The 27,019-nt window shown below is 52.3% G+C and overlaps 2 protein-coding genes across 2 annotated transcripts; one reads left to right on the forward strand and one right to left on the reverse strand.

Annotated features, from left to right (window-relative positions):
* Positions 1-1,104: 1,104 nt before the first annotated feature.
* On the forward strand, positions 1,105-19,897 carry Tcte1 (t-complex-associated-testis-expressed 1). The gene is made up of 6 exons (XM_005359827.2): positions 1,105-1,146; positions 3,965-4,049; positions 11,372-11,751; positions 12,963-13,531; positions 18,108-18,557; positions 19,199-19,897. Exons 3-6 carry the CDS (start codon positions 11,481-11,483, stop codon positions 19,406-19,408), a joined length of 1,500 nt encoding a protein of 499 aa, XP_005359884.1. The 5' UTR covers positions 1,105-1,146; positions 3,965-4,049; positions 11,372-11,480; the 3' UTR covers positions 19,409-19,897.
* A 119-nt stretch (positions 19,898-20,016) lies between these two features.
* Tmem151b (transmembrane protein 151B) lies at positions 20,017-27,011 on the reverse strand. Its single transcript, XM_005359828.2, has 2 exons — positions 24,741-27,011; positions 20,017-24,040 (listed from the first exon to the last, which is right to left on the reverse strand). The coding sequence occupies exons 1-2, from the start codon at positions 25,530-25,532 to the stop codon at positions 22,910-22,912; spliced, it is 1,923 nt and encodes a 640-aa protein (XP_005359885.1). The 5' UTR covers positions 25,533-27,011; the 3' UTR covers positions 20,017-22,909.
* Positions 27,012-27,019: the final 8 nt, after the last annotated feature.

Raw genomic sequence — 27,019 nt, forward strand, 5'->3', positions numbered from 1 at the left:
GGGAACACGTATGTACACAAGTAGCCGAAGCTGACATATGGCATTTGAAGCAAATGAGGCCAAGGAAAGTACGGAGGCCCCTCCTCTATCAGAACAAACCACCCAGCCAGAGCTCTACCTAGATATAGGAAAGAGTGAAGGGTGGGAATGGGGGTGCACATCTTCAAAGCAAGGGTTCCCCCACACGGTTAATAAACCCAGTGGGCCTGCATGACCACTCATGCGTGGTCATTTGGGCTGGGGATAGAGCTCAGGTGACAGAGTACCTAGCATGTACTGATCCCCGTACCACATAAATCCAAAGAGCCAAATTACACCCCTGTAATCCCAGCACTGGGTGAAACAGGAATGACAGAAGTTCAAGGTCACCCACAACTTTGTAAGACACTTGTGAGGGCTTGAAGGGACTCAGCAGAAGCCTGGTTCCTCACTGCTCGGCTTGACCTCCGGAGCTTGCTAGTAGGCCAGTCTATAGTGTTTTCCACAACCCCAGTTCCTCTAAGACCACCAAACTGGGGAGTCATCAGAGGTATCTGACCTGAGAAGCTTTGCCTCCCTGGGACTCCTAAGTCAGTCTGCTGTCCCTCTGCTCTGGAGGACGATTCCTCTTAGTAAACACAGCTAGATCCCTGGAGGCGGGACAGCAGCCCTATCCTGTCATGCCAGGGCTGGAAGCTTTGGAGGCTCCAGACTTCAGGCTGAGTGAAGGAGCATTGTGGAGGCTCTGGCCCTTTCTGTGTCTGACACTTGGTTCGTGTGGGAGAAAGGTGAAGGGGCTCCAGCAGAGTTGGCCTCCACAGCTCAGCCACAGGGGAATTCCAGTGACTTACGTGCTGCCTCCTTTGTTTGCTTGGGCCTTCTCCCCTCCCCCACTCCTAACCCATCTTTCTCTCCCCGCCAGAAGCTTCTGCATCCCGAAACACGCAGTCAGAATCACAAGCAGAGTCCAAGACCATAGGGTCGTGATCCGAGCCCGCGAGGAGGGAGGAGTACGAAATGGGGAGGAAGGGTGCGGAGGAGGCGCCAGTCAACGCCCAGAGCCCTAGAGCAGAGGGCTCACGGCCCCGCCCCCTGGCGACTTAAGCGTCCCTAACGACCAACAGCGCCAACCGCGAGTGAGAGCAAACTCCTGGGTCCCCTGAGCAGGTGAGGTGATCTCTGGGCAAAGGGATGCTCAACTCTGGTCTCCCTATTCAGAGCCCACTCATACTGGTCTAGCGCGAAAGCCCCACCAGCTCCTGCAACCCACGCGGGTCTGTGGCTCTGCAGCTATCATCTTAGCCTCACGTTTTCTGTAATGAGTAGGAGAACCTGTTCTGCGGCTACTTGAGGCCCCGTAGCTCCTCCCAGTCTTGTAAAGGTGGGACTCTGCCGGCTCTGCATCCCACAGGGCGACTATCTGTAAACTGATCCAGAGGCCTAAAGTTGAAGTAGAGAAAGTGGGGGACCTAAGAAGAGGAGGGTCTCCAGTTCTCAGCTGAGGTCAATGCTGCAGGTGCAGTGGTTTCTGCACCTCCCTCAAGTCCCCCATGGGCCTAGTCTCTCAGGGTTACCGAGGGGAAGAGGAGGGACTTGCTGACCTTTGAAGCTGTGCTTTCCTGCTGGGGTGGCTGAGGAAGCGCGGCTGGAGCCCTGGGGAGCTACTGCTAGTGTCACCTTCAGTACAGCAGATAAAGGAGCCTGAGCTGGAGGAGGAGGGCCCAGGGATTATGAACAAGATATCTCTCTGGGCCAGACCAAACCAGGGCTCTCAGAGAAACTTAAAATAGATAGATACATAGATACATAGATACATAGATACATAGATAGATAGATAGATAGATAGATAGATAGATAGATAGATAGATAGATAGATTAAATCTTTCTTTAGTCCCAGAAACTGGGAATTCACAAAGGGAATTTGGACAAGAATAGAGAGGTTAAGGAAGATATAAACAAAAGCCCAGGCCCTGAAAACAGGAACCTGAGGCCTGAGAGTTCTCCTTGGGGGGACCCTGGGGGTAAAGGGGGGAACTGACTGAGAAGGCAAGAGAGGTTAGTGGAGACCCCAAGGCCCCCAGCAGACCATCACAGCTACACTTTGAGAGGAACACAGGTATGGCAGGTTTCCTGCGTAGGTGACAGGAACCTCTCTGACATGGCCGGATTTTACTGGGGACTTGAGGAAGGATGGAAATGGGAATGCTGGAGAGCCGAGCTTTATCCAGGTCTGTGAACAACATGAAGAGCCAGCATGAGCAGGGCAGAAGAGTAAAACTGAGATAGCCTCTGGGCTCTGTGGGGACCTCAAGCCAAGGTGTCAGCGATGACCTGGAAGTTTCTAGTGCCAATAATGAATTAGGATAAGGATGCCGGGCTTTGGAGGTGACAGCTGGGCTCCATGGTGGGAGAAAGTGGCAGAAGACTGACTAGAGAGGGGAGCTGGACCACTGCAGGGGTGGCGCACACCTTTAATCCCAGCACTTGAGAGGCAGAGGTAGGAGGATCTCTGTGAATCTGAGGCCAGCCGGTCTACAGAGCAAGTTCCAGGACAGTCAGGGCTACAGCTACACAGAGAAACTCAGTCTTGAAAAAAAAAAAAAAAAAAAAAAAGACGAGGGGGGAAGTAAGCTGCACCTCAGAGAAGTAAAAGGGCTCCCTGGACAGACACGCACAAGAAGTGTGGCTCTCACTTGCTGGCTAGGTGACAAGTAGTTCCTTCAGCCTTCTAAGCCTCCGTTTCCGCCTGTGTTAAGTGGGGACACTGGTGTTATAATGACAAGCCTCCCCTATGACTCAGAGAGCTTGGTGAGTTTCGCATAGTGCACCGTTAGCTTCTTCTAATGTTCATACCTTGAGTACTGGCTCTAAGCCAAGCCTGCATGAAATGTCACACCTTTTAGTTCCTTAACTGTCTACATGAGTGACACGTGATGGAGGTAATTACTATCCCATTTGACAGGTGATGCCCCTGAAACTCGGTGTGGTTAAGTCCTTGCCCAAGGTCTTGCAGGTGTGAGAGGAGGAGTTAGGATATGGCAGTCCAGGGCCTGACACTCAGCCGGCCACTGTAGCGCCCCTGATGAGCATCTGCTATTAATGCCCTGCAGTGCAATAAACCACAGCTACACACAACCAAGACTCTAAGCTCAGACCACCCGCCCACCACATACAAGCCATCCAAAATGAGGACAACCCTAGCCAGAGTGAGAGACCATTTTTTTATTACCTATACCGAGGCCTAGAAATCCCCAACCCTTAGAGTCGTGACCTTGTGTGGATGTCACCTTCTATGGTTTCACATCCCTCCCCTGGTCCTGAGGACATGGAGATGGAGTTGGAGAAAGGGTTGCTTTCCCTGCCAGTAGTGGTCCTGGTTGCCTGTGCTTGGTGCTGGAGACACAGCAAGGTAAAGTCCGTGGGCCATGAGACAGGCCCCAAGATGAAAGTCAACTATGCAAGTCCTCACCCTCTCGCTTCCCCACTCCAAGTAGGGACATCACACAGCAGACACACAAGACACACACATTCCTGGTGGCCCCAGCTTCTCTGGAAGGCCAAAGAGATTCCTGCCACGGAGAAGGGAGTGCGACCTTGAACACACTTGTAGTACTAACTCCAATGCTCTCCCCACCCCAAGGCTCCCAAGGGAGACAAGGCTCTAGAACAGAAGTTCTCAACCTAAAAGGGTCAAATGACCCCTTCCCAGGGGTCACCTAAGCCCATCTACATATCAGATATTTACATTATACTTCATAACAGTAGCAAAATTAGTTATGAAGTAACAACAAAAATAATTGTATGGTTGGGGCCTTGGTCAGCTGTATTACAGGGTTGCGGCATTAGGAAGGTTGAGAGCCACTCATTGCTCTACAGGGAGGTGGTCTCTCTGTCTCTTCTGGAACTGTCTCCCTCCTGTGAGCCTTTGGGGGTGTCTGGTTGCCCCATGGATCCCTAGCTAATGGGTTTCTGTCCATCCCTGCAGACTCCCAGGTAAGAAGATGCCACTCAATACCACCTCGGGGCAGCCTGGCGACAGCCAGCCAGACTAAGCCCAACTAGAGAATGATGTAAGTGGCGAGCCTGTCTCTCCCTTTCCTCTGCTTCTCCCCATCTCCCTCCCTTTTTCCTTTCTCTTTTTTACTTTCAACAGGGCTTCACGTAAGGCCAGGTCGACCTCAGAATTCCTATCTAGCTGAAGATGACCTTGAGCTTCTGATTTAGGGGTTCTCCATTTTATCCCCCAAACAGTGAGCAATGTTCAAGACCCCATGGTCCCAAAGGAGAAAGACAGGGACCCAGGGACCTGTAAGGAGGCTGCTTGTTGAGACCTGCGTGCACCCTGATTTTCATCGCTGCCGGTCCCCACCAGGCTTGGCCCTCTGCTGCGGCAGATAAGCTCCGAATAAGTCAGGCACAGTGACTCCCAGCAGTGGGGCTCCTGCACCTTCAAGGACACACAGCGTCCTTCCTTCAGTCTGCCTCTACTTGGACAAATCCTAAGAAAGTCTCTGATTGGCTGACTTTAGGAAGCCATGCCCATCACTCGCTGGAGCCAATAGGATACTCTTCAAAATCTATTATTAGAAGCAAACAGGGCAGACCCAAAGCAGCTACCTGCCTAAGGCAGACCTGGCACTGGGTTTGGGGATGCAGATCCAAGATGCAGAGCTCTGCTGTAGATTGGGGCACAGGGTTAGGGGACATAGGGGTCTTGGGGTGCTGAGGTTCCAGCTGAGGGGTTGGTGGGGTGAGGTGGGGCTGAAGAAGTGGTGATTTAACTAGTCAGGGATGGAAGTTTGTCTCTTTCCTAGGAGAAGAGGGTAAGAAGGGCATCCCAAGTTTAAGGAATGGCTTGAGCTAAAGCCCAACTAGACATCAGTGTCCTGGATGAGAGGAGACTTCATTTCAGAGAACCACCAGTCATGGCAGAAGGCCCTTGTCCTCTGAGGGGCTGAGGGAGCTGACTTGTGTCCTTGGGCAATGGTGGGCCACTGAAGAGGCCGGCCACCATAGCTGTGCAGGGCTGTCTGTGAGGGGACCAGCCTGGACACTAGGGCCAGGTGCCGAGCAGACGGAGCTCTGTGTGACAGGCACAAAGTGAGGAGAAAGAGAACTAAGAGGGACAGGCCGGTACCTGTGTGGCCTGCAGGAGAGGCTGGCTACCTGCTTTCAGCTCCATCTTCTGTGTAGGTTGAGTCTGAAGGGACTCGGATGGAAGCCTCAGGACCTGAGTGTGAAACTCAAAAGAGATTGGAGAGTGGTGGACAGAACCATGGACAGTGCCTGACGCACGGTCTGGGGGGGGGGGGACGGAAACCTTGGCCCAGAGGTCCAGAGCACTGGCTGCTCCTCCAGAGGACTCACAAATGCTGTAACTCCAGTTCCAGGAGATCCAGTGTCCTCTCCTGGCCTTCTCAGGCACGAGGCATGTATGCGGTACACAGATATACATTCAGGCAAACTCTTAGACGCATAAAATTAAAAATTAAAAAAAAAAAGATGGCATGAGAGGCAGAGGAAGAGGTGGGGGTGTCACAGCCAAGGGATTGTTTTCTCACCGTTCTACCAAGGGTCCTTTGATGTATTACCAGTAGATTGTTTTTCTTTCTCTCAAAGCTTAGTTTTTAATTATTTATTTATTTTTATTTTATGTACATTGGTGCTGTGCCTACATGTGTGTCTGTGTAAGGGTGTCAGAACCCCTAGAACTGAAAATACAGACAGTTGTGAGCTGCTATGTGGGTGCTGGGACTTGAACCCTGGTCCTCTAGAAAAGCAGCCAGTGTTCTTGACCGCTGAGCCATCTCTCCAGCCCCCTTGCTTTATTTTTAACTGTGCATCTTTGTGTGGGTATGTACACTTGAGTGCAGGTATCCTCTGAAGCTAAATGTGCTTGTGTTTTATCCCCCTGGAGCTGGAGCTGGTTACAAGCTGCCTACGTGGGTTCTAGGAACTGAACTCAAGCCCTCTGCAAGAGCAGCGTACACCAACTCCTGTTTCTGAAATAGTTTTTCAAAATAGATTTTTGTTGTTGTTGTTGTTGATTTGTTTGTGACATGTAGCCCAAGGATGACCTTGAATTTCTGATTTTCCTGACTCTACCTCCTAAGTGCTGGGGTTACAGATGTGTACCACGAAGCCAGTTTAAACAGGATCAAACCCAGGGCTTCCAAAATGCTAGGCAGACACTCTACCAACTGTGCTACGCCCCCAGTCCTCAAAATAGATGTTTGAAAACACATGGAACTAGAATCTCTACAGATGAACTCTCTGTTTGGTTATTTGATTTTATTTCTTATTTTTGGCAGTACTAGGGTTTGAGCCCATGGCTTCAAGCATGTTAGGCAAATGTTCTATCAATAAGCTGAGTCTTACTAAATTGCCTAGACCGACCTTGAATTTTTAATCTTTCTCCCTTGGCCTCCTTGCAGCAGGGGTTACAGGTGTGCACCACCGGACCCAGATGTGCCTGGTAATCACTTTCTGTTAAAAAATCTCTTCATAGCCAAGGTAGTGCGGGTTTGTAATTCCAACTGCCGGGGAGGTGTCCACCACAGGGAGATAGGAAGTTCAAAGGTCTGCCCAGGAGACAGAATGAGTTCAAGAATAAAAAAAAATAAAGCCAGGCAGTGGTGGCACATGCCTTTAATCCCAGCACTTGGGAGGCAGAGGCAGGTGGATCCCCTCAAGTTTGAGGCCAGCCTGGTCTACACAATAAGTTCTAGGATAGCCAGGGTTACACAGAGAAACCCTGTCTCAAAAAAGGAAAAAAGAAGGAGAAGAAGCAGCAGCAGCAGGTTGGCGGCATGGCTCAGGGGTAGAATGTTTGGCTGCTATCTTCAAGGCCCTGTATTTAATCTCCATATTACAAATAATATAATTTAAAAGATTCAAAGGGAGATTAAATGAAAATGGTCAACTCTGACCTTATAATGTAATTGTTTTCAATATTTGCCTTAAAAATGGCATCCGGCAAAAAAAATTAAAAGTTTTTTAAAAAAATAATGGCATCAGGCCAGGCATGGTCGATGCCTTTAATCCAAGAATCCAGGAGGCAAAGGTAGGCAGAGCTGTGTGAGTTCAAGGCCAGCCTGGTCTACACAGTGAGTTCCAGGACACCCAGAGCCACAAAGTGAGACCCTGTCTCAAAACAATTAAAAATAAACGAATAAAAAACCAGAAGACATCAGACCCAGGGCATGGGTACTTATGTAAACATGGAAGGCTGGCAGGGGCTCTGATTATGTCTGCTGAACCTGCAGTAGCTATGGGGGTGGGGGGCTCTACCCTTTCTCCTGAGAGATTTGTCAGCGTCATGTGCTGCTCTGTGACCTCTGCTAGAGGCAGACTACAAACACAAAACAGCAGCAAAAGCAACCAGAGCTAGACCTAAGGAAGAACTGCCTGATACCCAGAGTAAAAGACAGCAGCACTGAGGGGCTCGCAGCTGGCCCCAGAAGGAGCAGGACCATGCCCCAAGCTAGTGGGACTGGTGGCAGGTGAATGATGCCAGAGACCCCAGCTCTAAAGCCACACCTACCAGGAACTTGGGCCTTCCTGCCAAGCTTGCTCCTGGGTCCCTGTGTGGCCCACAGGTATCCTAGGAAATCATGTGATGTTTAGGCCTAGAAGTCAGGAGTCCAGACACAGGCCTGGCAGGGCCTAACCTGTTGCCTCTGAGCCCCTTCCAGCCTCTAACTCCCAAGTCACCGCTGACCCCTTGCCCTTCACCTCTTTTGTAGAGATAGGGACAAGTCTCAGAAACCTGGCATTCATTTGAGGCCGCATCTCAGCGTTCCAGACAGAAATCTCCACAGAGGTCTACATAGGAAGACATTATTATCCTATTTTACAGATAAAGGAAGGGAAGAAATTGAAGTCCAAATAGGTTATGCAGTTTGGCTAAGGTCACATAGCAAGTCAGAAACAGTGTAAATGGTACCCGCATTCAGCTCTGTCCTTTTTTTCTTTTGAGAAAGTCACAAACAGTCTCAAACTCATAGAGATCCACCTGCCTCTGCCTTCCAAGTGCTGGGATTAAAGGCTTTAGTTGAAGATGGACACGGTTTGTGAATTTGCATTTGATTTGCATACAGGGTGACATAATGCATAAATATCTTCTCTGCAGGGCCCCTCTCCCCAGGCTTTTCCTCTTCGAGCTGCCTGGCAGGCTAGGGAGTACCATCTGGTCCCTCCCTCTGCCAAGGACGCCTTTGCTGGAGCAGGGTGCTCCCTCTCACTGGCCACACTCCCCGTGGCACAAAGGAAAGATCCCCAGGATGGGCAGAGGGCCAGACACCCCTGTACTGCCTCCAGGTCACTGGCAGGATGCCTGCAGCAGGAAGGTCCCCCAGACCCAGACAGCGTTCTTGGTCTTCCGTCTTCGGGCCCATATTTAGCTGCCTTCTCGCCTCCCACGCCTGCCTGCCACCGTCTGGTATGAGGGGAGACTGAAGAAGGAGCAGCTGTGAGTGAGGGGTGTGAGGAGAGGCACTAACACTCTGGTCAAGCTTGTGTCTTCTTGTCCCCTTCTGAATGGAAGCCACAGGCTCAGATTTGATGTGAACACAAAGGGACCTGTTCTTCCTGTTCAAAACCTTTACGCAGAGGTTTGAAGAGATGGCCCAGCTATTAAGAGGGCTTGTTGACTGGTCTTTCAGAGGACCCACGTCGGGGCCAGTGCACCCACATATGTTGGCTCACACCCAAACTCAAGCCCCAGGGGATCTGACACCCGCCCTGACTCCATGGGCATCCCTATGCACTCACACCCTTATGTGCAGACACAGATAGACACTTGATAAATTAAAATATAAAAACAAACTACACAGATTACGCATTTAAATGATAATATTTTGGGCACGCTGGATTAATTATAAAATTAATTTCACCTGTTTTGGGGTTTTTGTTGTTTTGTTTATTTGTGTTTTTTGTAGGCTTTTTTGGTTTTGGGTTTTGTTTTGTTTGTTTAAAGCTGGGGGTGCTAGGCAAGCTCGGCTGTGGAGCCACACCCCCAGCTCTACTTAAGCCTTTATTTCTTCCATATTTAAAAAGTTTTGGTCACTGGTAGTGGCACACACCTTTAATCCAGCACTCAGGAGGCAGAGGCAGGAGGCTCTCTGTGAGTTCAAGGCCAGCCTGATCTACAAGAGCTAGTTGCAGGACAGCCAGGGCTACACAGAGAAACCCTGTCTTGGGAAATGAAACAACATAAAAATTGTTATATATGTATGTTACCTGCATGCTGTCCGTGCACCAAATTTGCCAAGTGCCCTTGGAAGACAGGGAAAGGGGTTATATCCCTTAGTTCTGGAGTTACAGAAGGTTGTGAGCCACCATGTGGGTGCTGGGAATCAAACCCAAGTCTACTGGAAGAGCACCCAGTGCTCTTAACTGCTGAACCATCTCTCTAGCCCCTCTGTTTACTCTTTAAATGTGGATGCTAGGAAGTTTAAAGACAGGTACTGGGGGTATGATTGAGTTGGCAGAGCTTGCCTGATGTAAGCAGAAAGTCCTGGGTTCCACCCCAGTGCTAGTCTCACTGGATGTGATGACGTATGGCTACACTGATGACATGACTCTGGGTATGACGACGTATGACTCCACTGATGACGTAACCCTGGATGTGATGATGTATGACCACATTGATGATGTAACCTTGGGTATGATGATGAATGACCACATTGATGACATGACCCTGGATGTGATGAAGTATGACCACACTGATGACATGACTCTGGGTATGACGACGTATGACTCCACTGATGACGTAACCCTGGATGTGATGATGTGTGACCACATTGATGATGTAACCTTGGGTATGATGACGTATGACCACACTGATGATGTAACCCTGGGTGTGATGAAGTATGTCCATACTGATGACATGACCCTGGGCATGACAACGTATTACTACACTGATGATGTAACCCTGGATGTGATGACGTATGACTACACTGATGACCCTGGATGTGATGACGTATGACCACACTGATGACATGACCCTGGGTATGAAACGTATGACTCCACTGATGACATAACCCTGGATGTGATGATGTATGACCACACTGATGACGTAACCCTGGATGTGATGATGTATGACCACATTGATGATGTAACCTTGGGTATGATGACGTATGACCACACTGATGATGTAACCCTGGGTGTGATGACGTGTAACTACACTGATGAAGTAACCCCAGTGTTTGGGAGGTACAGACAGAAGAATCAGCAGTCCAAGGCCATCTTCTACTACATAGCAACTTGGAGGCCAGCACTGGAAACCTGAAACCTTGCCTCAAAATAAATAAATATAAAGAGAAAGTAGTACATGAGGCCTGCACCCAACACTGTTGGCCAGTGTTCTCAGTCACGTCACCAGGAACAGGGAGCTAGACAGTTGCTCACTACAGCTCTCTCCTCTGGCATTCTGTAGCCTCCCTCCTGCTCACCCTTAGAGGGGCAGTACAGGAACAATCCACAACATGACTGGACCGGAAAGGTGGCTCACTGGTTAAGAGCACTTATTGCAGAGGGACTGAATTCAGTTCTCAGCCTCAGGACCATATCAGTTGCTCACAACTCCTGCAACTTCAGTGCTAGGGAATCCAATGCTGGCCTCAATGCACACATGTGCATGCACACACACACGTACGCACACACACACACTTTAAAAAATAAAAATACGTTCCCTCTTGTTCAGTGTTCAATGACCTCTCTGTGCTTTGTTTCCGGTCCAGTCATGTTGTGGATTGTTCCTGTACTGCCCCTCTAAGGGGGAGCAGGAAGGAGGGGGAAAATGATGAAAATAATGAGTTCTTGTCTCAAAAACATTTTTTACTTATTTCAATTTTACGTGCATTGGTATTTTTTGCATATGTATGTTTATGTGAAGGTGTCAGATCCCCTGGAACTGGAGTCACAGATGGCTGTGAACCGTCACGGGAGTGCTGAGAAGTGAACCAGGGTCCTCTGGAACAGCAGCTAGTGCTCTTAACTGCACTTAACAGCTCAGTGCCATCTCTCCATCTCCCCCGCTCCCACTTTTTGTGATAAATGAGTCAATATCCAAAATGAATACCAGAGTACAGGAATGACTTAATGCTTAATAACTATCATCTAAACTTCGGAGCTGTTCCTTGCACACACGGTGGCCCTTTGAATATGTTATTTTCATCAACTCCTCTAATAATCCTATAGAAAGCTATGGCCCTCACTTCACAGAGGGGCATCATCTGAAATCCAGAACATTTGCTCACTTGCCCAAAGCCACACTGCCAGTCTCGAGATTCTCATGTGTCTATTCCCCTCCAGAAACTGCCACGTAAGCACCACTCTGTGCCACTTAAATCTCCCCAAGTAACACTGTCCCCGCTTCCTTTTGCTCAAGCCACGACCCCCATCTCGTATCCTGCCTGCATCAAGGATCTTCCAGTTTAAGAAATTTTCCGTAACAAGTTGCCAAAGGGCTTCCTGCCCTTGCCTCGTCCGCAGCTGACATGCAGGACAGCCCGTCAGCAACATCTGGCCCCAAGGCTCACAGCCAGTCCACGTTCAACCTCCAGCGCCAGGCTTCCACTGCAGGTGGTGCCAGCTCAGGGGCGTCACCCTTAAAGACTTCCCAAAACCCTGCTCCAATCCACCTGAAGCCCAAGACCACAAATGTACGGCGCATGCGTCGGATCATCTCCGAGGACGCAGAGTGGACTCTGGCCATTGTACCACTCCTTACAGAACTCTGCATTCAACATATCGTCAAGAACTTCCAGAGTGAGTTCATCTGCCCTGGGCTGGAGGAGGGGGGACCCAGGCCTGGAAGCACTCTCAAATTCACTCCCATCCAGTACCAGTGGTGTCTCCTGCTGTTCCCACCCCAGACACACACACACACACCTCACACACACAATGTGCCCTCTGTGCTTTTGTTCTTCTCTGGTCATGTCTGCTCTCTCCTGCAAGTTCAGTCTTAGCCACATCCTCTTTTCCTCCTCCAGGAAGCTTCTGGTTCTCGTCTCCCATCTGCTGGAGTCTTCCAAGATGCAGATGGGTTCCTGGTGTACTTTTTTCCAGAGAAAAGTAGCGGCCCTCTCCTACTCTATGGGACAAGGGCTTCCTGAGGGCTGGTCACCTAGTGCAACATGTTCCTCTGCTGTTTATTCACCATGTACCCCAGCAAGCTAAATATGAACTCCAAGAGGCCAGGGCCAAGTCTGTTTGTCTCTCTCTCTCTCTCTCTGAAAAGGTTTCTCTGTGTAATAGCTCTGGCTGTCCTGGAACTTGGATTGTAGACCAGACTGGCCTTGAACTCACAGAGATCCACCTGCCTCTGCCTCCTGAGTGTTGAGATTAAAGGCGTGCACCACCATCCCTGGCCATTTTAAAAATATGTTGGTGTGTGAGAGAGAGAGAGAGGGAGGTGGGGTGGGAGGGCACTCGCCACAGAACACAGCGCACGTGTGGAGATCACAAGACAGCCTTGCGCAGTCAGCTCTTTCCTTCCACCTCTGCATGAGTCCTGGGGTGGACTGCGGGCCCCCGGTTCTCTCGATAAACATTCTTTACTCACCGGCCTATCTTCCTGGCCCCATGTTTCCCTCATTTTTCCCAGAATCATTTGGCACATAGTAGGTGTTAGAGTAGATGTAGTTATTCAGAAATGAATGATTGGAGTCAGTCCCAGAAGTCAGCTGTCTCTCCCAATAGACTAGATAAGACACTTGTGTCTGGCCCTGAGATTCTGTCCATTCTTCTCCAGGGGAGTTAGCGTGAGACCAGATACTGCCTGTTGCAATGGTCAGCAGACAAGAGAACCCTAAAGAGTGTCTGTTTAAGAGACTGTTTCTCCTCTCAGAGCAAAGTTCCCAAGAGCACAAAGCACCTTCCATTTCCTCAGTGTCTCTGGGCAGGACAGCTCAGGGCGCCATGCTGTGACATTCCCAGCCCTGTGGCTGAACCCTGTTTTTCTTCCTCCATCCCCAAAGACAACCCTATCCTGAAGCAGCTGCTCCCAGAGCACCAAAAGAAGGTCTTGAGCCACCTGCCCCATGACCTGCCACTGACGGTGACTGCCAACTTGATCGATGACGAGAACTATTGGCACCGCTGCTGCATCAAGCGCTGGCCCGTGTGCCATGTGGCCAAGCATGGTGGGAGCTGGAAGCGTATGTTCTTTGAGAGACACCTGGAGAACCTGCTGAAGCTCTTTATCCCGGGCACCACGGACCCCAGTGTGATCCTGGACCTGCTGCCCCTCTGCAGGAACTACGTGCGCCGCATCCGAGTGGATCAGTTCCTCCCACCTGTGAGGCTGCCAATCCCACCCCAGGCTGAGGAACAGTCCGACTCTGGCAGTGAGGGAGAGGGGAACGAGCCGGAGAAGGACCACTGCCAGCTGGAGAGTCTGGTGGCTGGCCTCAAGCACCTGGAGGAGCTGGACCTGGTGTACGGCGTCAAAGACTGTGGCATGAACTTCGAGTGGAACCTCTTCCTCTTCACCTTTCGAGACTGCCACTCTCTGGCAGCTACCATCAAAGCTTGCCACACCCTCAAGGTACCACCCCCCAACTCTTCTTCCTCCCATCTCAGTACCCTAGGACTGCTTCTCCCCACCTCTTCTCCTCCTACCATCTTCTCCCTTTTCATTCTCAACCATCAATAGAGAAGGAGATTGTTTAGTGTTTAGATGTTTGGGTTTTTGGAAACAATGTTTGGGGTTATTTTTTGAGACAGGGTCTCAAATAGCTTAGGCTGGCCTGGAACTCGCTGGTAGCTGAAAATAACCTTGAATTTCTTATCCTCCTGCCTCCACACACATGCACATTAGTAACACAAACACACCCAAGTGTGGGGATTACAGGCACACACCACGCTGGCTCTATGTGATGCTGAGGACTGATCAAAGTGAAAACTGCCTGGGATGAGGGTGCAGCTCAGAGACAAGGAGTGTTCTTAGCATGTGTGAGGCCCTGGGTCTGGCCCCTGCTGCTGGTGAAAGTTTAAAAGCACTATTACAGCGGGATAGCTCATTGTCACTCACTACTACAGCAGGATAGCTCGTTGTCACTCATTTGTCTTGTCACTGTGGTTAAAATGTCTCGCAGACACAACTTAAAGACGGAAGCAATTGTTTGGCTACCATTCCAAAGACACGGTTCATCACGACAGGGAAGCTATGGTGGCAAGGGCTTGGGGAACTGGTGAGGCCGAGAGCATGGAGTAGTGGTACTCAACTTTCTCCTTTGTATTCTATCCAGGACCCCACCCACACTTAAGGTTTAACTAGATGAACTGGGCCATGATGGTGCATGCCTTTGATCTCAGCACTCAAGAGGCAGAGGCAGAGGGGGATCTGTAAGTCTGAGGCTAGCCTGGTTTACAGAGTGAGTTCCAGGTCAGTCAAAGCTACACGGAGAAACCCTGTCTCAAAGGGGAAAAGGGAGGGGGGAGTCCAACTAGGTAATTTAGCTAGCTTTTTAACGAGATAATCCCCCAAAGACATGCCCAGAGGCTCATCTCTGGGTTAGTCTAGATCTTGTCAAGTTGGTGATATTAACCAACATACTGGTTATATTGAGAATTTCAGACATCAAGTATGCCCCTTGTAATGTTTGGGCGACACATCCAAACGCTGTGGCTTTTATCTGAAATCCGGATTTAACTGGACGTCCCATGTTTCTATTTGTAAAATCTGGCAGTTGTAGCCTAGCTGCAACTGCACATTTATATCACTGCTCATCAGTGCCTTTCATCCCACCAGACTGCTCGCTCCACAGGGCACAAATGGTGCAATTTTGCTTCTTTCTGCATTTTCAGCACCTGGGACAGGGCCTGATGCTGTCAGTCTGAGGCTCTGGCTGCAAAGCTGGGCAGCTGAGGACTTTGACTTTTTCCAAGGTTTTCACGGAGCCCAGCAGCTGATGTTGCTTCCCCGCCATGATGAACCATACCTTTGAAACTGGAACCAGATAACCACTTTCTTCCTTCACTTACCTTTGTCAGGATGTTATCACAGCGACAAGACCTGTAGCGACGTGTAACATGTAACGTGCTCAGTCTGGGGCTGAAAATCAGAGCCCATACTTAGCAGGCATGAGTCTCGGGATCCAATTCCCAGCACCAAAATATAAAAATACAAAAATTGGGATACGGGCGGGGCCCAGTTGCTAGAGTGCTTGCCTTGCATGCACGATGCCCTGGGTTGGATCACCGGCTCTGCATGAACCAAGTGTGGTATAATGTAATACCAGCACTCCGCAGTTGGAGACAGGAAGGTTGAAAGGTCAAGGCTATTCCTGGCTACATGGTGAAGTGGAGATCATCCTGAACTACAGGAAATCCTGTCCCCCAGAAAATAAAGAGGTGGCTCTGTAGTTACGAGTACATACTGCTCTAGTGGAAGACACGGTTTCAGTTCCCAGCACCTACATGAGCTCACAACTGCCCGTAACTCCAGCTCTGGGGGCTCTGATTCTCTTCCTGCCTCCCACACACCCACACAAAGACACACACGAGTAACACACTTAAAAATATTCTTTTAATAAGACAGAAGACATGAAGGAGAGAGGGAGAAGCATAGTTGGCTTAAATCCTGGAAGCTGAAAGGACTCACAGACCACACGGTGCAAGTACAACTATTTCCCCTACACTAGTGGTGGGAAAGCAGGGAGAAGGGAGCAAGCAAAGCACTCTTGCAAGAACTTGGTTTCCAAGAGAGCCTCCCCATCGCTTCCAGGGGCGGTGTCCCTAGTGACCTAGCTGCATTCCATCAGTCTGCATCTCTCAGCATCACAGAGGGGACCAAGCTTTAGCACAGGGATCTTTGTGGGGGTGGGCGAGGGGGCTGTCTACCTCATCCAAAATAAAGTGCCGTCCAAGGGTACTAGACTGTACATATGGAAAAAGCCACTGTGCTTACGGAAGAGAATGCCCTGGACAGAGCCACAGTAGACATGGCTGGTCACCTAGGAGACCATTGCAAGTGCAGATGAAGTTGAGGGTTGGGGCTGGAAGTAGAGCGCGGCTGGCAGGGCACTTGTCTAGCATGCACCTCATAAGCCAGGTGTAGCGGCCTGCACCTGTGATCCCAGCAGAAGCATGCAGAAGCAGGAGGATCAGAAGCTAAAGGATTGTCTTTGGCTATATAGCAAGTCCAAGGCCAGTCTGGGCTATGTAAGACTCTTCTAGTGCCCTTTATGTTGCTGTGATGAAAAAAAAACACTCTGAGCAAAACAACTTAGGGGAGAAAAGGGATTTGGCTTCCACTCCCAGGTCACAGTCCCCACTGAAGGGAGTCAAGGCAGGGACGTGAAGGAAGGCCTGCTTGCTGTTCTGCATAGCACTGCCTCTAACCAAGGAACTCCCTCACAGCCAAAGAAGTCCAGCACGAAGTGACAGGTGACTGCTGCTTGCGAGCTGGCCCGGAGACCAGCTTTTACTCAGCTGGCTTTCTTTTTTTAGGTTTATTTTTATTATTATGAATTATATGTACGAGAGGGTACATTCGCATGAGTTCAGATTCACTGAGACCTATAGAGGGCCTCAGAATCCCTGGAGCTGGACTTATTGGCCACTTAATGTGGGTAGGAGAAACTGAACTCTGGTCTTCTCCAAGAGCAGTGCCAGTTCTGACCCACTGGAGCTAGCTCTCCTGCCTCTCAACCAGCTTCCTCATACAGCTTAGGACTGCCTGCCTAGGAATGGTGCTGCCCACAGTGGGCTGGGCCCTCCTCCATCATTGACCATCAAGACAGCCACACAGGCGTTCTCCCAGCCCATCTGATCTAGGTCCTCTAGTGAGGATCTCTTCTCAGATGACTCTAAGCGGTGTCCCCGTCCCCTCCCCTTCCAAATGAGGTTAGTTAGAGCCACCGTCCTATCTGAAAAGATGAATGAAGCAAAGAATCTGGAGAGATACACAGTCAGATCGCCTGCCATTGTGAGGTAAGGAAAATGGACACAAGAAGGAAGACGCAGAGGTGTCGAGGCCCCTTCTCATGAGACCAGCTGCTGTAGGAATCACTGGCGGACAAGGAATAAAATAGGAGGACCATTCTGGGGGAAAGCATGAGTTTCAGCTTGAGGTGGCCCAAAGCAGAGATCATCTTTATAGCGGCACAGGGGATGTGATGCTGGGGAAAGGAGTCTAAATTGAGCTGTCTTAAGTGTGACATTGCATTTGGACGGAGTCTTACAAGGAAGAGCCAAAGGGAAGCCTAGCCTGTGATAGTGGAGAGGACATGACATGTGTCACAGATCCCAGAGGGAGGAGTGGAGAGGACATGACATTGTGTCCGTCACAGATCCCAGACAGAGGCACGTTTCAAGCAGCAGGAGTGAGCCATAGGGTGGGATGGAGGTCCCTGGGAGGTGGTACTTCATTGGGCGCCAGAAGCAGAAGCTGGGCAGCTGTGGATATGGAGGGAGTGGGAAGTGAGGGAGAAGGTGGCTGTGATCGTTTTGTAAAGAGCTTGATTGTGAAGTGGGGAGCAGAGCTGGACTAGATGAGGATCCGGGTCTCTGGAGAAGAAATTGCATGTACTTCATGCTGAGTCTGTCAGCAATACAATCATCAGTTAAATATAGGAGAGAGGCTCGCGGCTCAGGGACGGCTCAGCTGGGACTGAGACCTGACGTGGGGCGGTTGGCATGTGGTGGATTGCTGTAGCAGGTCCTGTTTAGTGGCCAGGAGAAGAGAAGAGAGGCCGTCAGTGGAAAGGGAGCATGTGGGGACGCTAGCGTGTGAGGAGGCAGGAAAGGCTGAATTCGTCACAGATTATAAGAGAATTTGTTGTCCAGAGACACACGGTTGGATTGGCACACCACACTGCAAAGTTCTGAGATGCCAATCAGTGCCATAGGTGAGCTTTTCCGCTGTCAGTAGCCCGGTCAGAAGAATGCAGAAAGCATAAACTGGGCTGGCCACGGTGACACCCTCCCCCACTGCCACCTGCCACCAATTCTGTATCGTTGGGTAGATCCTCCTCCCGTTTAAAAGCCAGGCAGGTGGCCAATACCAAGTGTTGAGCCTCCAGTCACCTTGTATCCTCCTTCTCTGCCAACACAGGGTAGTTAGGTAGTCCAGGCTATCCCAGACTGGCAGATGCTGTAACACTCCTACCTGCCCACAGGTCTTCAGGTTGACCCGAAGCAAGGTGGATGATGACAAGGCACGCATCCTAATCCGGAGCCTGCTGGACCACCCAGCCCTCGAGGAGCTGGACTTGTCCCACAACCTCATTGGAGACCGTGGCGCGCGAGCAGCGGCCAAGTTGCTGAGCCACAGTCGCCTGCGAGTGCTCAACCTCGCCAATAACCAAGTGCGGGCGCCTGGTGCCCAGTCGCTGGCTCACGCCCTGGCACACAACACCAACCTTGTCTCCCTCAACCTTCACCTCAACTGCATCGAGGACGAGGGTGGCCAAGCAATTGCCCACGCCCTGGAGACCAACAAGTGCCTCACCAGGCTGCACCTCGGAGGCAATGAGCTGTCTGAGCCCACAGCCACACTCCTGTCCCAGGTGCTCCCCATCAACACCACGCTCATCAGCCTCAACCTCACTTGCAACCACATTGGGCTGGTGAGTCATGGCTTCTGGCGCAGGCGGGCACGGGGTGGGATCCAGTTACCATAGACCCTTGCAGGAAAGCGTTAGACTGTGCGGTGGACTGCATAGAGACTGTGTTCTCATCTGTCGTCTGCACTCCAGCGTCCATTTCCTCTTTTCATTTTCATGTATCTGCAGTATACATGCATGAATACCTGTTTTTGCATGTATGAGCCTCTGCTCGTGTGTGCATGCATGTGGACATGCAAAGTTGAGGTCAAGGATCATCCTCAATTGCTCTTCCGCCTTATTCACTGAGGCAGGGTCTCTCGACCAAACCCAGAGCTCTCTGAAATGACTGGTCTTGCTTGCTAGCTTGCTCTTAAGGTCCTCTGTCTCCCCCTGGAATTACAAGTGGGCTGCTATGCCCACAAAGCATTTCCGTGGGTTATGGAGACCCTAATTCCAATTCTCATGCTCGCTCATGAGTGCTTTCCCCACTGAGCCAACCTCCCAAATCCATGTCCCAAACAGATGGGCTACATGTGGCTTTGCAAAAGGTAACCCATCTGTGTGTGTGTGTGTGTGTGTGTGTGTGTGTGTGTGTGTGTGTGTGTGTGCACGTGATCCTGGGACATAATAAAAAATGATCCCTCTGCCTCTCCCCTCCCCAGGATGGTGGGAAACAGCTCCTGGAAGGCATGTCAGACAACAAGACCATCCTGGAGTTTGACTTGCGTCTGTCAGATGTATCCCAGGAGAGCGAGTACCTCATTGGCCAGGTTCTGCATGCCAACCGAGAGGCCACCCGCCAGCGGACCCTGAGTCCTGGCTACTTCATGGCACCCATCACTAACAACAGTACTGAGAATTCTGTAGGCTAAGATGAGGGGACAGGGCTTGAACAGTGATCTGATGGGTCCCTGTAACAGCCATCCCTTCATCTCACACCCTTGCTACGCCTGTCCCTGGGTCTGGGGGAGAAGGGGAGATCGTGAATCTCCTTAAGTTTGTACGCATGAAGATGCTGAGGTAGGGAAGGGAGCCTAAGGATAAAGAGAGGGTAAGCTAACTCCTGCACCCGGAAGTGGCCATTACTGAACCTGCATAAATGATCAGCTTCCAGGAACAGGGAAGGCGAAGGATTCTAAAGAGAGTCTCCCTGCCCAAACTCTTCATGAACATCATCTACCCCAACTCGGCCCACCCTTTCCCTTTCTGCTAAGCAGACCCTAGAGCTCTGATCTCAATCTACACACACACACACACACACACACACACACACACACACACACACACACACAGCCTGTCTCTCTCTGCTCTCCTACCCTGCCTGAAGATGCCACCTGCCTGTCACCATCCTGGTGTGCCCCACTTCTACACCTTGCATCATCGGTAATTCTCAATCTGGGAAGGGGTAACAAGTGACAGAGGGGCTCAGACAGAGACCTCCTACCAAGGACAGGGAATAAGCATCACTCCGAGGAGGGGATCAGTAAGTCATCCACACTTTTATTATCCACCAGTGTGATTTGTACAATCTTTGCGCTTGGAATTCCATGACAAAAAGGCCACAGTGTGATGCACCCAGTTTGACAGAACTCTTCTGTCTTCTCCCGAGCCAGGCCCAGCCCACCCCACAAGCCCTTATCCTCAGGACATACAGTCTTCCAGGTACCCTCCACGAGTCCCTGTCTCTCTGGGACTGCCCACCCTGGGGCTACCCCCGTAGGAACCACATCAGCCTATGGGTCCATGAGAGGATCTGACCGACCCATTCAGGCCAAGGCCCTTATCTCCCAACTCTCCTCGAGCTGAGTGGCCCAGAGCCCACCTGGCCAAAAGACGGCTGACTGAACTGCAGATGCAATCCAGGAGGGCCAGCACTCCAGGGACTCTTTGCAACAAGCAGACACAAAACAGAGCACCAGAGGGGACTTGGGAGTGACCATGTGTGTGCCTGTCCGGGCAACCTACAGCCATCTGTGCCTGACACCCTCTTGACAGTTCCAGAGTGCAAACATGTAGGTGTGAGGGGGTGTGTGTCTGTGTGTGTGTAGCCACAGCTGCTAGCAGAGGTTCTAATTAGAGAAACAAGAACATTCAGTGTAAAGTTTAATTTTAGAGATTAATTAATTTTCTGGTTTTCATTTTCCCTGGCAATCAATAAAGCTACCAAGAAAAGAGACCAAAGAATTGCTTTCTCTCTAAGTCTGTGCGTGTGTGGGAGGTGAGGCTGTCTGTATGAAAAGACCTAGGCAGAAATGGTCAGGCAGAAATAATAACAGCGTTTCCCCTCCTCCTCTCCCAAGGCCAAGCTCTGTCTCTGGACCCAGCGTGACAGAGACTGAGCCAAGTCCTTCCCTCCCTGGAGCTGTGAGGTACCCAGGCTGACCCTAAATGAGAACAAGACATTCAGGTGCCAGCTGGCCAAGAACTGGGGCCCAAGGCCACAGCTCCCCCACCACCTGTGCTTCAGCAGATGCCTTGCTCAAGCGAAAGTGGGGTGCTCCAACAGCCAAGCTACCCCCACACGGGGACAAACTCAGACTTGGGGTCCTAGAGGGTTCAGTGTTGGTAGGCCAGTGGACATTGCTGTCCAGGAATCCTGATAGGCAGCTACGTTGATTCTGTCTGCCCAGACCTCTCCCTCTCTGCCACCCCTCCCTCCTCACCCAACCATCTCTGTATGGCTAGAAAGTACAACCCCCATCTGAACCATAGATCACGGCATCCCCACAACTTGGGCTTCCCACAACCCCCTGGGAAGAAGGGACAGGGAGCCAGAAGAGATGTTGCATAGGTAGGGGCCACTCCCATTGGTTGGCGTAGGCCTGGCATGGCCAGGAGGAAGAGGGGAGGCCAAGAAAATGGAGTTATGGTGATGGCAAAGCACGAAGCAGAGGGAACAAGACTGGATGGATGTGAGCCCAATCCCTGGGTGCGACGTCGGCTTGGAAAACTTCAGCCAGGGCAGCTGGGAGAGCAAGGGGCCAAACACTGACATGCACGATGAAGTACAGTGGGGTGGAGGGGTTAACGGAGCAGAGGGGGTGGGAGAGCAAAGTTGGTGTCAAAGCTTTGAAGGGACAGGACAGGGGCTGGTGCCCTGGGGCTGTGGCATGATGCCCTTCTGAAGACCTAGAACTTCAGCTCACAGGATAAGAGGAAGTGGAGGGTCTGGCAAGAATTGATCTCCTGCCTCTGGGATTGAGTGCCTCTCCAGCTAGGGCTTGTGATGGACTCAGCTGCACCCAGGCATGTGTGAGGGACATACTACTTCTTAAGCATCTTCGAGAGGAAACGCTACGCCGCCGCCACCCCTTCAGAGCTGGTCTCACTCCATCCACCATTACCAGCTCTGCTCTTTCTCCCACCTGCCTCCTGAGTTCTCTTGACACCAAAGTGTGTCTCAAGCTCAAGTCCACTTGGTCACTCACTCTGGCCAACTTTAATGGACCTCCTTAATGGAAGCACCTACTGAGAACCCAGGGGAGGAAGCTTCTGATTGATGAGAGGCTGGGTCTTTTCCAGAAAGGGCCGGGATGTGCCCTCCCCAGGTTCACTTCCCTCCCCCTGCACCCTAACAACAGCTCTTCAGAGCCAGTAAGCCCTCCCCCGAGGTGAATGACGTCATTGGTGTGTGAAAAGTAAGCCCCCCCCCCGAGGTGAATGACGTCATTGGTGTGTGAAAAGTCCCTCCAGGAATGGACCTCTTGGGCGCAGTGAAATAAACAACCGGGGTGGGAGCGGCAGAAAGGAACCACCGAGCCTCACCCACCCGGCGCCAAGAAGTCAAAACTTTTTCAAGGTGTTGAGAGGAATATTGACTGGGCTGCCAGCTGGCCTCATTCAGTAGGTGGTTGGAAACCCGCCCTGCCGCTCTTCACCAAATCACTGCTCCGCCCCCAGGGGCTGGGGGGGGGCGACGCAAAAATAAGAAATAAAAAAGCCCCAAATGCCTTTCCTGAGGCCTGCCATGATGGTTCCCTTGGTGGGGAGGCCAAAAAAACGGGTTCCACATCATAGTTGCCTGGTAACAGTCAAGACTCGATGAAAGCCTGGGGGTGGGAGGGACCTCGCGTGCGTGTGGAAAAGTAAATGTCCCCGTAGGAACTCGGTGGGGACTGAAAAAGAGCCACCTCTGCCCCGGTGAGTGGGATTCTCAGAGAGCTGCCAATCTCTCCATCCTCTGTCCGTGTACAGGGAAGCAGTCTCAGGCCCACTGGAGTCTTGTCTGGGCGTGCCCCTCACCTCCCGCCGTCACGCGTACCCTGCCTGGCCTCTGTCACCATCCTGCCTTCCCCTGCTAAGCACAGGGAGCACAACACATCAAGGGGCAGGAGGGAGAATGAATGGTGCAGGCTTCCTCCAAGAGCGGGAGGTCACAGTGAGGTCTCCACGCAGGAGCCATGGCGGTGCAGTGGTCGGTGACTGTGGCCCAGACACCCCTCCTGACGATGGACGATAAGGACCGGGAAGTAGAGGGCGTCGTGGTAGGGCGGCGGTGGCCCGGCCTCCTCCTCGTCGTCCTCGTCCTCGTCGTCCCGCATACTGGCCTGGCTCGACAGCCGCGTCTGCTCCGTGGGGCAGCTCGCCTCGTTGACACTCCCGCTCCGGCTGCGCCATAGGCAGCTGCGCCGGGAACCGTAGAGGCGACCGAGCGAGAAGCGGCTGCCCCCGCACCCAGCACTGGCTCCAGGCCCCTGGCCGGCCCGCGGGCTGGCGCAGATACTCAGCGCACTGCGCGAGAAGATGGACGAGCTGCTGACCGCTCGCTGACAGTGCTCGCAGCTTCGCCGGTACGGGGCCACGCCCGCCGCGCCCGGGCCACCCACTCCGCCGTAGCGACACGTGGGCGCGTAGCCACCGCCCCCTGCCCCGCCGCAGCGCGCGCCCAGCCCGGCCAGGTCCATGAGCACCGCTTCCGAGTAGCTGGGTACCAGCTGCTGGTTGGAACGGATGTGCCACTCGAGCTCGGTGCTGTCCACCGTGTTGACCCGCGGCAGGCGATGAGTGAGCGGCGGTAGCAGCTCGTCGCTGGGACTCAAGCCACCGCCCGCGCTGCTGGCCGAGCCTGGCCCCTCCAGGCCGAAGAGCTTCTCCACGTGGTAGTGCGCGTACGCCGTGCGGTACTCGGCCAGCACGCGCAGCGGCCACGACAGCGTGAGCAGCGCCGCTGCCCAGAAGGCCGATGAGCAGGCATACCAGGGTGGCCGGGTCGGGTCGGGAAAGGCCACCATGAACTCGCGGAAGTCCACGTTCTTAAGATGCATGCCCTCTCGCGCCTCCATGTAGTCGTCCAAGCCCTCGTTCTCGGCGAAGAAGCGCGCGCGCTGGCACAGGTATGCGTTCTCCGCCTCCACGCTGGCGAAGCTGAAGCACTTGGTGAAGCGCAGCCGCGTGGCCGGCGCGCCCTCCAGCCCCACCAGCGCCTTGGACACGTCCCGGACGCCACAGCGCGCATAGTCGAACTCGGCCTCCGCCACGTGTGTGTTGACACGCTCGTGGTAGACCTGCAGCGCGCAGGAAGAGGCTGGAGTCGCAAGGGGAACATACCGCGGCTTGTCTACCCATCCCAATACAGAGACGGAAGTCACAATACCTGGGATCATCTCTATCATCATCTCCTCCCCCTCCCTCTCCCAACCCGAAGGGAGTTAATGCGATAAGTGGTGGTTGCCCTGAAAACCCTGTACCACGCACACCCACCTCCTCTAAGAGTCTTGGGCTGAGATCCAGAGGCCTGGGTTTAAGCCTAGCACTGCCAAGTAGAAGCAACCCCAGGCCAGTCTGAGCTGAGGTCTCTCCTTAACTGTGAATAAGTAGTCAGTAATAATTACTCCACTGGACAGGTCAGTGTATACCTGTGAAGCCATCTGCAGCCAGGACGCTCTGAGCAGACTCCACCGTGGAGCCAGCTAACTTGAGTTTAAGGCCCCTCTCCTCACTATTTGACCCTGGACAGGTTTGGTTTTTTACTGCACACCCATTTGCTCCTTTGTAAAATGGGATATACCTACTTCATAGGCTTGCTGTAAGAAATAAATCGCTTATAAGTGCCTAGAGCTTGGCTCTTTTGGTGTCTGCTGTTATTACTGAGTGCCCATGGGGGCTCGCTGTTGTCTCATGCTCCCTCACAAGCGGGGAGAAAGGCAGGCAATCCAAGCAACCTCTCTCATCTTGAATGGCCTGCACTCACCTCCAGTCTCTCACCTGGGTGGTAGTGTAGGCATCTCCATTGCGGTATCGGGTGACCTGCCGGGTTCGTCGCACATAGTGATAGCTGATGGCCTTCCACCAGATGCAGGGGGTGGCCTGCTGCATACGGCCGACACGCTCCCGAACACTGCTCACATCCACCCGGTGCTGCAGCTCGTGGCGGGCTTGGCAGTGCCAACACTCCACCAGGTAGACCGCGTACAACATGAGCAGGAAAGCCAGGGGGATGTAGACATAGCCGTTGGAGCAGGGGCTGTCATGGTACATGAGGCTATTGCCCTGGTAGGCGCTGCTGAAGGTGAGGCGGGTCACTGTGGTGACGTGGCACCAAGCCACTGCCCCCAGGCAGCCGTACATGAGCAGTGAGAGCAGGAGGCACTTCCAATGGGACTCACGGCAGAGAGATTTGGTGAAAGAGGGCTGGATGGGTCGTTGCTGCTTAGATGGGCAGGGAGGGGTGCCAAGAAGAGGACGAAGTGAGACAGAATGGCAGGACCCGGCACAAGGGTTACAGACAGGAATGTAACAGGAAGAGAAAGATGGGAGCCAGTGACCAGAGATAAACACAGAAGTGACCCAGACAGAGCCATGAGGACAGAAAAAGTGACCAGAACACCAATACAGGAAAGTGCAAAGAGAGATACCCCAAGAGGTGGAAGTGGGGGCCCAGGAAGCAAAAATGACACCGATGGATAGGATGGAATCCAGAGAGGCCAAGACAGACACAAGATGGCAATGAAGGAAGAGAAGGTGTGGATGGGGAAGAAGGAATAGACAAACAGGCATTAGCGAAGGCAGATCCCTGGCCCAGACCTCTTCTAGGTGTCCCAGGAGAGTAGGGAAGGACCCACTGACACCATCTCCCCACTTAACAGGGCCCTGACTTCTTGCAGATAGTTTCAGTCCTGGGTTCTAGAGAAGCACGCCCCTTTGTCTCACTCACCTCTCCTTTGCCCCCACAGACGAGATCTAACACTTCCCTTGGAGAAGGGCCTTAACCCAGGCCAATCTCACTTCTGATGATCCGCGAGTCTTCCTACTGCTCACACCTGCCTCCCAACAAACACACGTTCTTCCCCTCTGTTCTAGGATTGGAAAGAATGGCTGGGGCCCCTTCACACAAGACAGTCCAAAAGGGCAGAGGCCTGTGGCTAAGGAGAGGAGGGGATCGGGGTGAGGAAGATATTGGGAGCCCAGCCATTTGTCACTAATTTCTGATACTCTCCTAGGTCTGTCTGTTAAAAGCATTTGGCACGTTCTGAGTTGTTTACGTGTCTACTTCTCTCCCAGATGGAATGCTCCTGAGGGCAGGGCCCATGTCTCCTTCTCTTTGCTTCCTAAGTGACACCCATGGGGCACATAATCAATGAAGGCTGAGTCTGATTGCTCAAATAGCTTGTCTTCCCACCCCTTCTACATTGTTGTACACCCATGCACATGTGTGTGCACACACATACACACACAAAACCGTCTGCTGCAGTGGTGACTGGCCCCTTCAGCTCCTCACGCCTGGCCTTGAGGCCAGCCAGAGAGAGAGAAAGAAAGCAGTGGAAACGAAGTGTACAGTTAGCAGCAGGCCCTAGACTTCTGTGGAGAGGTAGGAGGGACAGCATGTGTCTGCAAGGAAGGGAGCGTACCCTTGCCTTTCAGGATCTGTGTCCTTGGAAGCTGGGTACCTGCGTGTACCTGTATGCCCACTTGGCTATGTGCCCTCCCAGTGTGAGTACAACTGAAAAGGGCTACCCGAAAGTCTGTTCCCACTGTCCTCCTGCCCCTGTTCAAAGGGCACGGTGTCCACACGAGTGCATGGGAGGATGGGGCGGAGGGCTTACAGTATTTCCCTTAGTTTCTTTGTCTCCAGTTCTCAAAAGACTAAAGTAAGACCCTAATTAGGTACATGCTTAGTACTGACTCAAAAATTCTTAAGCTTAGTGCCCCCTAGGGGGAGCAGCCAGCATTGAGAGAGAGGTGAATAGCCCCCTTACACTCTCACTCTCCCAGTGACCCCAGGGGGTATGGCCTCTGTACACGTCTGACTTCCCTGTGGTCCCAGCTCGGCGACACCATTGCTTCCCCAAGGCACCCTTCTTGGTTCCTAGCCCCTCCAGTCCTCCTTCCTGGCCTTCAAGGTGGGATGCCGCCCACCATCCTCATCCAGGAGCCGACGTAGCCCCTCTCCGCTAAGCCCGGGGTCTGCGAGGCTCCGCCCCGGGCCCCTCCCCCTGCCCAGGACCCCCGAGCCCCGCCCCCGGCGCGGCCCCTTCCTCGCCTCC

This window comes from Microtus ochrogaster, linkage group LG2, assembly GCF_000317375.1.
Source record: "Microtus ochrogaster isolate Prairie Vole_2 linkage group LG2, MicOch1.0, whole genome shotgun sequence".
Lineage (NCBI taxonomy): Eukaryota > Metazoa > Chordata > Mammalia > Rodentia > Cricetidae > Microtus > Microtus ochrogaster.